The 12,135-nt window shown below is 37.1% G+C and overlaps 1 protein-coding gene across 4 annotated transcripts in view; it reads left to right on the top strand.

Moving 5' to 3' along the window:
* Positions 1–12,135, top strand: part of sptbn2 (spectrin, beta, non-erythrocytic 2) — a 97,603-nt gene that overhangs the window by 63,550 nt on the left and 21,918 nt on the right. For 3 of the 4 annotated variants that reach the window (XM_073860518.1, XM_073860521.1, XM_073860520.1), the window contains 6 exons: positions 3,753–3,904; positions 3,994–4,167; positions 7,858–7,952; positions 8,091–8,168; positions 11,020–11,135; positions 11,264–11,376. In XM_073860518.1, the coding sequence (XP_073716619.1) occupies positions 3,753–3,904; positions 3,994–4,167; positions 7,858–7,952; positions 8,091–8,168; positions 11,020–11,135; positions 11,264–11,376 (728 nt within the window). Of the gene's footprint in view, positions 1–3,752; positions 3,905–3,993; positions 4,168–7,857; positions 7,953–8,081; positions 8,169–11,019; positions 11,136–11,263; positions 11,377–12,135 lie in introns of all 4 variants that reach the window. The other variant, XM_073860519.1, reaches the window with a different exon arrangement.

Here is a 12,135-nt window from a genome sequence, read left to right as displayed (position 1 = left end):
TTTGTTTTGTATGAACTACAGTGATGGACACAGAAATTTTGACAATGGGTCGAGTCTTGACTTTTGACTCATTTAGAAGCGTCTCTTGACTGCTTCAGAATGGAAGTCAATGGCCATGCACAAACATGTCATTAAAACAACACTTAACGTTCATTTTCAAAACTGTGCTACTCACCGAGTGGTTCGTGGTGTTCGTTGATGATTAAAAACAAATATATAGGCGCAATGTATGATTTCAATCCGTGTTATTTGCTATAGTGGAACTATTTTTTCAGATACCTCACAACCGCGTATATACTTCCGCTCTATATTTGAGTCTGAAGCATGAATGAACGTAGTCCAAGAAACTGTAATAAAACGGTAGCATACTTTCAAAATCAAGTTTATTTATAACACTTACACCATCCAATATGTTTTTTTCATCAGCAGAACAATAAAGAAGATATTTTGCAGAAACCCCAGTGCTCGGTCATGCAAGTCAACAGATACGCACACTTTAAGAGCTAAAGCATATATATCCAATACAACAGTAATCCCCCATAACTCCGTGTGACATATTGACGTCTTGTGAAGCAAATCAATCAGTTTTTGCAAGAAACTGAACGTTATTTACAACACTATTAGCGTAAATGCCAAAGCAGGAAGTGCGCTTTACGTTCAAGGCGATCTCTTCCACACTGGTGCCTTTTGGTGGCTGTTGGCTATGGATGTTGGTCTGTCTGCGCCACCTATAGAGCGGGAGCGTGAAGCGCACTTCCTGCTTGGCAAAAGCTCTGCATTAACGCTGTAAAATATTTATATATATATATATTCGAATCTCAAAACTGAAAATCAAATGTCAACCCACGGAACGAATATTCGAATATTCTGGTCCAGCCCTACAAATAAGGGAAAAATTTCTTCTGAGAGAAACCGAGCGAAAAAACTACAATCACATGTAAACAAACAGACACTTTTCTGTTTCCCGGTGGCGGAGTGATATATCAGCGAGCAAACAGTCTTCCAAGAGAAGTCAATAGAATTTTACAAAATGCCAAATAAAACACGACAGAAACTGTATTTCGCTACACAACTTGTTTTTAATAAAGCAATAAACCCCGAGAAGCAGTGGGTTACCAGTGCATTTTATAACAGCTAAGGGGCGTTGTTAGGCACGACGCGAAGCGGAGTGCCTAAACCCCCTTAGCTGTTATAAAATGCACTGGTAACCCAACGCTTCGAGGGGTTTATTGCGTTTATAAAACGGTTACTTCATATGCATAACGTTAGCGGGGTTTTATAAAATAAAACACAAATAAGTTGTAATTATATTAGTATAAATATTACTCTTCCGCCAAACAAAGTAGTTCCTCAGAATCAACTGTGTGGCTGCAACAGAGCGCAGTTCACAAACAACAGAGACGCAGCAAAGGCACAATGAAAATATGATTAAAGACTGTGGTGTTTATTTTATAAATCAACATTCATCTAATTTATACATTAACATTTATATCGTGCAACTGTTGAAGTGATGATCAAATATGCTTGGAAGCATGCTTAACTTTTTCCCTGTCAGCGTTTTTTTAAGTTGCCACCCAGTTTTAGTTGAATGTCTTACAGAAAAATGATCTTCTTTAAATAAACATAATAAAAATAAAATATCAAATGAAAGAACAGTCCATCCGCTTTCCAACAACATCAAAAACCGTTTCATCCTACCTTCATTTGTTGTCTTATCAGTTATCACCTCTCAAATTTTCAGCTAAATGCGGAGATAATTCCATTTTTGTGAAGAACTTTGTAAGAGATCAGATTCAGAGCCTGATCAAAACACACGTCACGCTAAATCCACCACAACGCTGTTGTGTCGAGTGAATGCGTCAGTGTTTAAGTTGGGTAAGATTGCCATCTTGTGGATAATAGCGGAAATATCAATAAGACAAAAAAACTTCAGAGAACGTTTTCTCTTTATTGACGAAATGTTTTATTTATTGACATTTATCTGGATATCGCCATAATTGTGCAAAGGTAGAAAAATTAAAAAATGATTAAAGACTGTGGTGTTTTTTTTCATAAATCAGTACGCAGCAACAGTGGCGCAATGATACTTGTGATGCGGTCTGAACCGTGGGTTTACCGGGGTATTTTATCACGGCTTAGAACGCGTTTCAACCAATCAGAATGAAGAACCAGAACGAGCCGTTTTATAATCATCAACGAACACCACGAAGCACTCGGTGAGTAGCACAGTTTTGAAAATGAACGTTAAGTGTTGTTTTAATGACATGTTTGTGCATGGCCATTGACTTCCATTCTGAAGCAGTCAAGAGACGCTTCTAAACGAGTCAAAAACTCAAGACACGACACATTGTCAAAATTTCTGTGTCCATCACTGTAGTTCATCCAAAACAAACCAGAAATGAGACTCAAAGTGTTAAATACCGGAATTATCCTTTAAGAGTCTTTTGATGCATTTTTGAGATGCATTTGTGTTCCTGTGTAGCTCAGTGGTAGAGCATTGTGTCTGCAGCACAAAAGGTCATAGGTTCGAAAATAGGGCTGTGCAAAAATATCGATACAGCTAACTATTGCGATACATTTTTCCCTGCGATAGTGTGTCGATATTTGACTCTCTATTGTCGATATTTCAAAGCCGATGTGTGGCCGCACTTTGGCTTTGAGAAAAAAATCAGCTCTCTTTTTTATATTTTTGATAAAAAAAAGAAAAAGTACTGCAATGTATCGCAACGCACAGCGTATTGTATCGTATTGCGATACATTGTATCATGCACCATGTATCGTAATATGTATTGTATCGTGAGGCCCTTGCCAATACCCAGCCCTAGGTTCGAACTTCGAACCCAGGGAACACACATAGCCTACAGTTAAAACCATACTGTATTGTAATGCACTGTAAGTCACTTTGGATAAAATGCACAAATATAAATGCATAAACATAGTAATGCTGTGTGTGAAATGAATTATTTTAATAATTTTTTATATCAACACGGTAGTTGCACAGAGAAAACTATATCTTAAAGGGACAGTAAATATAATTTCCCCTATCTAGTGGTGAAATTGTATTTTGCATTCAAACGATTAGTGCTCTCTCACGCCTCGCTTTTCCAAATGTGTGTTGCAACTACAGTAGCCGTTATGTACTCGCTGATCTCCTTGTCCGTTTCAGCTGGTTCATGTCTTCTGAACAAAAACGTGTTTTGGAAACATGTTTTGGTAGGCTAGTGCTTTTTGACCCTCTCTGCTATTATAGTTTTTCAATGTGGTGGAACGACATGAAAGCCTTTTTGGACAAACCCATTCAATGTAAATAAAGAGAATAAATTCTAAGCTTATAAAGAAATTCAGATTATTGGCAGAGGTCATTTGACATCAATCAGGACATATTTATGAATAAAGACATTTGATTTTGACTAATAAAATACTTAAACATTAAATATAAGTTATATTATAAAATACCAATACTCAGTTTAAGACACAAACATCACTCAAAATGATAAACTTTAAAGGTGCAATTTATTTGGAAATAAAAATACACACCACAAAAAATCTGGTTGTTTCTTGAAAGAAAGCTGTGGTGGAAATGCTCAAACAGAGAGCATGTAACATCCATCTAGAAAATCCAAATGAAATTTTAATCAATAATTTGCAATCTTCGCTTTTTAGTGTGCGCTTTTGTGTATGGATTTCATTGCCCCCAAGTTAATGTCAGCGATTTGTGCCCTTTGACCTCTAAACCTTTTTCTCTCTTCCAGATGAGAGAGAGGCAGTACAGAAGAAGACCTTCACTAAATGGGTAAACTCCCATCTGGGACGTGTGACCTGCAGGATCGGTGACCTCTACACTGACCTCCGTGATGGCCGCATGCTCATCCGCCTTCTGGAGGTTCTCTCTGGAGAACAGCTGGTCTGCATCTATCCCTCTGTTGACTTATTTATTTATTCATCAGAATATCAGTCATTTAATTTCTTATTCTCTCTCTCTATCTCTCTTAGCCAAAACCTACGAAGGGCCGTATGCGCATCCACTGTCTGGAGAACGTCGACAAAGCTTTACAGTTTCTGAAGGAACAAAAGGTTCACTTGGAGAACATGGGTTCTCACGACATTGTCGACGGAAATCATCGTCTCACACTCGGACTCATCTGGACCATAATCCTCCGCTTTCAGGTAAGGTGGAAGTGAGGGTGTGGCCTCTACTAGAGACAGAAAAGGTGGTGAGATGGATGGATAGCTGAAATTTTAGGCTAACTCTGCTAACATGCATTTTTTTACAGTAGCCCATGGCCACCTTTTATAGAAAGCATCTGTCACGGGGTTCCCACGGGTCCTTGAAATCCTTGAAAGTTTGTGAATCTGGGGGAATAAAAGCCCTGGGAAGTTTTTAAAATATACATACATAGATACAGGTCATTGAAAATGCTTGAATCTATTTATAGATTAAAACTATAGAAGTTTTCTGAAAAAAAATCCATATTATTCCCTGTGTAGTGTAGGATAATACACGTGCTAAACTGTTCTCTTTAAATGCTTATATCTTCTGTTTGCGAATGTTGATTCATACCAAAATGCTTTTTTGCATAGTTATGTTTGACACATGAAAACGTCTCGGGTTACATATGTAACTGTTGTTCCCTGAGAAGGAAACGAGACGCTGAGTCTTCCTTGCCATACTTCCTGTCGTCTTTGGCAATATTTCAGATAGCGATATACTTCCTGGCTCCCGCGTCACCCTGTCTTTGTCATTAAGCCTTACCATTGGTTGAATTTGATATACACATTCAGACGTACTTACCCCTGGAGGCGTCCCCAAAGTGTCACTGCAGTGATGCAGCACGAGTTCCCTCGAAAGGGAACTGTAACATTGTGTCTTAAAGGTAACACGATGTAACCTTGCTCTCACTTGAAATGTGTCTCCACATTTAGTCCTTGAATTTGAGAGTTTTGGACCTGGAAAGTCCTTGAAAGGTCCTTGAATTTGAAGTTAACTAAGGTGTGGGAACCCTGTGTCATTCAGTGAAGTATATGTGTGGATTTGTGCATGCTAGAATAAAAAAAACTCCAAAAGGTTTTTAAGACCAAAGGATTAAAACAAACATAATTAGATATCTGATAGACTTACGTTGATCATACAGTAGATGGTCCATCCATCCACTTTTCGAACATGTTTGTCCTCTGCAAGGTTGCATGAGGATGAAGCCTATCTCAGCATCACCCCACACCAAATAATTACACCATTAATACATGGTCAGTTTATCATAGATGTTGATCATTGTAATGCGGTAGTCATAAAGTGTTTCATGCATCTGTTGTCACATCACAGTAATATTTTGGTTCGCCTTGAGAGATGATATTGTGTAAAGCAGTAGATTCTACCTTAAATCCTGACTGTGAGATGCATGGACACAAATGTCTGGCCAAAAACTTTTAGTCAGTGTGTCATTATCTGCTTCATAGCTTATTATTTGAATCTTTGTTATGTCTCTCAGATTAGTTGTGTTCTTTTTGTTTGTCCTCCAGACAGCTCTGTCAGTCCATTATCAACTCATCAAAATTTGTATTAGCATGTTGTTGCATGCAGCTTCATTACCCTTGTGATTGGTTTGTTAGTTTTGTACAACTGAAACAAGTTCATTATCAAAGCCCAGCGATCCAGACCACTTACTGCGTTTCATGAGGGATTTTGATCAGTTTATGAAGATGTTAAATAGATGTAATTTTTTGTTCTTTGCCGAAGAAATCCAAGCTGATTATAAATGATTGTACGGATACAATCTGCAGACGGCAATGAATCATTAATTAACCGAGCTTATGTATTGAGCTTGCCAGTGTGTAAATTCGAATGATTCTGGATATTTAATACTTTTTAATTCATACGATATGTGGTTTGAGATTTCTCTTAGCAAAGAGGTATTTTGCCTCTAAATAGATCAGCTGTACATCCCACAGATGTTTATTCACTGATGAAATTCTGTTTACTTAAGTAAACGGGTGCTTTTTTAAATCTTTTTTTTTTTTGATGCAGATATAATGAAACTGCTTATTCAATACCAGTGAACAATGTGACAACTAAAGTTTATTTGGTTAGTTTCATGTGGTTAAAGTTGTTTAAATCAAAGGCCACGTACACTTAAATGCTGTTAAATACAGCTGTTGCTACTCTTTTGAAGGCTTAATCCTGTACACACACACACACACACACACACAGTACAGTTATTTATGTTACACTTCACTGTCGTTGCTCTTGTCAGCACTGTATTCTAGGGACAGTCTATATAATACACAGCACAGAGAAAGCACTTTTTAAGTGACTTGTACTTAAAATGAAAAATGTTAATGTTTAGTCGCCAGTATTTCTTTTGTCACCAAGCAGGTTAACTGTTTGTCCCTAAACATTGCAGTGTGTACCTGTCCAAAATGATCTTATTATGCAAACTTACACAGTGTATACCCAAGAGAAAAAAGTATGTGACTTGTGCCTTCTAAATGAGTTGAAATGTGCAGAGTCTAATTTCGAGTTACAGGCAAAAGTGAAAAATAAGTTCATTAAACCCTCGTCCAGCGATCCCAATGTACCAAATAGTAATTAAATATAAAAAAATCTTTATTTGTACGATTTCTAAAAGGTGTACTTTCCATAAAAGATTTTTATGATGCATTGTGATGCTGCTGTAAGCGATTCTGCATTGCTGAATAAAAAGGTAAGAATAGATGAAAAAATAAACGTAATTAAAAAGTTCATAGTAAATAAATCATAGTTATTAATGCACAGTTTTGCTTTAGGCTAATTAAATATCATTCATTATATATTAGGTATAATACAAAAATGGCGTATCCTTCCCTCAGAAAGCACTTGTGTCTGGACATTTTGGTTTCAGTATTTAAAAAAAACATGCAGGAAAAAAATATAATTTGGGACCTGATCGATGTTAAAAAAGTTATTGAGAGCAATAAGACACGAAAATGATCTCACTTGCACTGAATGACACATCCAATAGCCTGCAAAGATGCTCCATACAGCGCGCGATCCTGCTATTGGACGCGTCTGACAAAACTTGACTTCCGGTCACTAAACTCTGGAACAAATACCTTGTTGAAAATAACAAATGTTTCAGTCAAACAATAAAAGAAAGAAAAAACTTGAACATATATTTTACCTATACATAATGGCTTTGATTTAGCGTGTGTGCTACATTTGTTGGTATTGCCAAGGATTTAAAGGGGACAAAATCTGACTTTTTCCATGTTTAAGTGCTATATTGGGGTCCCCAGTGCTTCTATCAACCTAGAAAATGTGAATAAGATCAACCTAGTAACTTAGTTTTAGTAAACCATTCTCTGCAAGCATGTGAAAAAATAGCTCATTGAAATTTGGCTCCCCCTGTGATGTCAGAAAGGGATAATACCGCCCCTTAATCTGTACTATCCAACCACGACACTGCCATTTAGTGCAGAAATCAACTCCCAAAACGGCACATTTTTGCACACACCTACAAAGTGTCAATTTTAACATGCTGTAATAAATTATCTATATGGTATTTTGAGCTAAAACTTCACATATGTTCTCTGGAGACAACAAAGATTTATTTAACATCTTAAAAAAAGTCTTGTGAAATGTCACGTTTAAAAGTATGTTTGCAGTGATTTTGTTTTGGAACCCCAAAAACTAAAACTTTACTGAAAATTGATGATATTACTGACTCGACTTCAAACAGATGTAGTCAGTTTTTTCCACAAAATATGTATTGTAAAGATTTTTTTAGTAGAGAATGTGAAAATAACAATAACCCTTCTTTCGAAAATGAGCTAATTGCCAAGAGGGTCCCATATTAAAATGTGTTATATATCTTGTTTAATCAGATCCAAGACATCAGCGTTGAGACGGAGGACAACAAGGAGAAGAAGTCGGCCAAAGACGCCCTGCTGCTGTGGTGTCAGATGAAGACCGCAGGGTATGACACAAGGAGAATGAAGGAGAGAATGGAAAGAATGAATGAACGATTGTTTGACATCTCTGTTCTGATGGTTTTATGAATGACACACAAACACATTTCTGGTCCTGTACTGATAAACTTTGCTCTCCCTGCAGGGTACCCAAATGTCAATGTCCACAACTTCACCACCAGCTGGAGAGATGGTCTAGCGTTCAGCGCCATTGTACACAAACACAGGTATCGATCCGAGCACGCACACTAGCCAGTACGGCGGTATTAGGCTTTTGTTCTGATGATGAGCTTTGGTGTGACTTTGATTTACACATAGTAGCACATACACTTGAACACATGTGTTCAGACACTCCACACCCTTTATTTTTCAGCATTTCATCACACATAGAGAGAGAGAAATCAGCACAAGTTCCAAGTAGCGTAAGATGTTAAGGCCAAAGCGTGCACAAAACTAGTTTATATAAATTATTGTTGTGAATCACTATTATTAACTCATCCACAGTTTCTGATGTATACGCACAACCGGCGCAACGTCATAGAATGTCTCTGAACAGGTTCACGCCCACTTTTGGGGGAAAACAGACTAGACCTTCCATTGACTTCCATTCAAAATAGCGGAACAAAGCAACGTTCGTACACAGCCAGCAAGCGTAAATAACTTATGAAATCACTCAGATTAAACATGTTGAGTAATTATCTGTCCACCCTGCCTGCCATAGAGCGCGAAAGATACATTAACACATTTAATTTGGTCAATATAAAAACATGTCCCTTTAATTCTCAGAGCGTCAAATTTGTGTAACAATGCTCCCTATTGGCCAGAGGTGTCTTACCCGAACATTTGCTCGTACCTCATCGAGTCAACAGGGAAGCAAGTGAATGATTTTACTTCGTATTTGAAAGTTACTTCGTATTTATATATTATGTCTTTATATTTAGAGTAATGAGTGCACTTTTCCATCGAGCCATACAACTAACTGGCTTAGCGATATTTCCAGCAATCACTGGATGGCATTGTTACACAAATTTGACGCTGTGAGAATGAAAGGGACATGTTTTTATATTGACCAAATTAAATGTGTTAATGTATCTTTCGCGCTCTATGGCAGGCAGGATGGACAGATAAATACTCGACATGTTTAATCTGAGTGATTTCATAAGTTATTTACGCCTGCCGGCTGTGTAAAAACGTTGCTTTGTTCCGCTATTTTGAATGGAAGTCAATGGAAGGTCTAGTTTTTAATCCCCCAAAAAGGGGCGGTGACAAAATTAACAGTCAAGTTCCCGGATGTGCCGGTAGTCCGCATTTATACTATGATCTATTTTTTTATTCTGGGGCTAGGTTCCTTTTAATCTTGAAAATTCAGCCTACGTGACAGTTGGTGTTGCATATTCATGACATTTAGTTGTATTAAAACTCTGTAAGAAAAGACCTTAAAGGGGACATATCATGAAAATTTGACTTTTTCCATGTTTAAGTGCTATAATTGGGTCCCCACTGCTTCTATCAACCTAGAAATTTTAAAAAGTTCAACACAGTACCTTAGTTTTAGTAAACCATTCTCTGCAAGCATGTTACAAAATAGGTCATTGAAATTTGGCTACCCTTGTGATGTCAGAAAGGGATAATACCGCCCATTAATCTGCACTATCCAACCACGACACTGCCATTTAGTGCAGAGTTCAGCTCATTTGCATTTTAAAGGATTAAAGTGACAATGTTAACATGCTATAATAAATTATCTTTATAGTATTTTGAGCTAAAACGTCACATACGTACTCTGGGAGACACTAAAGATTTATGTGAAATGTCCCTTTTAACTGTTATTAATCACTTAGCAACACTAAATCTCTCCATCTGATCAACACGTGACCAAAGAAAAAGCATTTGTGATAATATATAAATCATGTATAAATGACAAAAGGTCAAATTTCCTTTTTTTTATATTAAAACACACAATTTTCAGGAAATTCTTTTCATGCTGAGAATATAATTTTTTTGTAACTTTGCACTGAAATTGTAATGCTAATAATGTAATTTGACAAAAAATGCTACATAGCGGCATTTTTACATGGTTACAAACCTTTGGACCTGTTTGTGTGTGTACTGTACATTCTTAAGTTCAAAAACACCTGGAACAAACGGTTTTAACCTGCTATTAACTTGACATGGCATCCTAAAAACGTGGCATGAGACATGACGCAGAGGCCAAAGACGTCCGTCTGCATGTTTTCATCGACCAGCACTTTAAAAACAATGCGATGACAGAATACAAGTGTTAGAATCTTGCGTGACAGATTGATATACTTGGTTGAATTAATTGTTGTGGACTGTAAGGCCTTAAGGGTGGAAAAACAACCTATATTTCTAAAGCGAGTGAACTTTCTTAGGTTTTATTCATGCATGGTTGTTTTAGCATGCAGATAAGGAAACACTTTCTATATTGTCCCTATTAATGTTTGGTACATGGCAATAATAAATAAAGTAGTCATGTTTGGTGCTTTGTTTAGTACTTGTGCATCATTTGCATGTAGCGAGTGAATCATAAACATCACCAGGTTTTCTCTGGTGACATAACACGCTCAGGTGACTGAACTAGCCACACAAGACTTTTTGCAGCTTAAAAAAAACTCTTGTTGCCTTAGTGTGTGTCAGATTACTGTTTCAGATCACTGTCATACTGTAGGATGAAGCACAGGCCAAGTTTGCTTTACATTTGAGCAGCCAAGACTTTTTGGAACCTATCTGAATGAGTTTTATCCCTTGTTAATGAAGTCATTGCATTATGAATTAGTTGGGACAGCTCGTCGGACCCACCAGTCACTTCTCCTCTCAAGCTGTCTTTCAGCAGCTTTGTTCTTTTTGGAGTAGTTTCATGTGGAGGAACAGAAGGAATACAGTAGTTGAAGTTGAGTTGACCCAAATAAGTACAGAGTGAGATCTACCTCTCCAATGCAGTGTTTGAGTGCCTCCCTCTAATGGCAGAAAAGTAAACTGCAGTGTTTTGTAATCTCATGGTAGTATCCTAAAATGCCTTTATTAATACTTTCTTCTCTCATTCTTCCTCACTCTCAGGTCAGACCTGATTGATTTTGATAATCTCAAGCGCTCCAATGCCCACTATAACCTGCAGAATGCCTTCAACGTGGCTGAGAAAGAGCTGGGTCTCACCAAACTACTGGATCCCGAAGGTATGACATGCATAAATGTGCTGCATGCATGGCATCACAAAGTACTACTCACAAGCACACTGAAATTACTTAACCAGATAACTTCAAATGGCAAATACACTAACTATTAAACATTTTACCTTACCTAGATGTGAATGTTGATCAGCCAGATGAGAAGTCCATCATCACGTATGTGGCCACATATTACCACTACTTCAGCAAGATGAAGGCACTCGCCGTAGAGGGCAAGAGGATTGGCAAGGTACAAGGAGATAATACAACACAATACTCTAGCTCCTGTGTAATACTAAACATAATTAGGTTTAGGTACATTTAGTAGTACATTTATTTGCATTGCTAAACCCGTCTCACATTAGATTCTTTACATAAGGATAAAAGCTGCAATTATTTACAATTGCAATACTCAACCAGCCTTACACATACACACTTTACATAAGGATAACTGCTGAAAAAAGTTGCATTAATTCCAAATTGCTTGCTTATGTGTGACCTTGTACCACAAAACCAGTCATAAGTAGCACGGGTTTATTTGTAGCAATAGCCAACAATACATTGTATAGGTCAAAATTATAATTTTTAATGCCAAACATAAGTATGATATAAAGTAAAGTACATTTCTTACAGTAAATATACAAATAATGTATTAATCATTAGTAATATGAGTTGTAAAGGACTTCATTTGGAGCACTTTAAAGGCGATTTTCTCAATAATTATATTTTTTGCACCCTCAGATTCCAGATTTTTAAGTAGTTGTATCTCGGCGAAATATTGTCCTAACAAACCATACATCAATGGAAAGCTTATTAATTTAGCTATTAGTTGATTAGTTGATGTATAAATCAACTTTTTGTGGTCCAGGCCAGGGTCACCCATACAGTATATTTCAGCTTACTGCAGTTGTATGTCAATTGTTTTTAGACTATGTACTGTTTCTTTTGACAGTAAATACGGTCAAATATGTCAACTATGTATGCAGATTGTCCATAGTCTGTGTATACT

Source organism: Misgurnus anguillicaudatus, chromosome 22 (assembly GCF_027580225.2).
Source record: "Misgurnus anguillicaudatus chromosome 22, ASM2758022v2, whole genome shotgun sequence".
Taxonomy (NCBI): Eukaryota; Metazoa; Chordata; class Actinopteri; order Cypriniformes; family Cobitidae; genus Misgurnus; species Misgurnus anguillicaudatus.
This window is presented reverse-complemented; position numbering and strand designations above follow the sequence as displayed.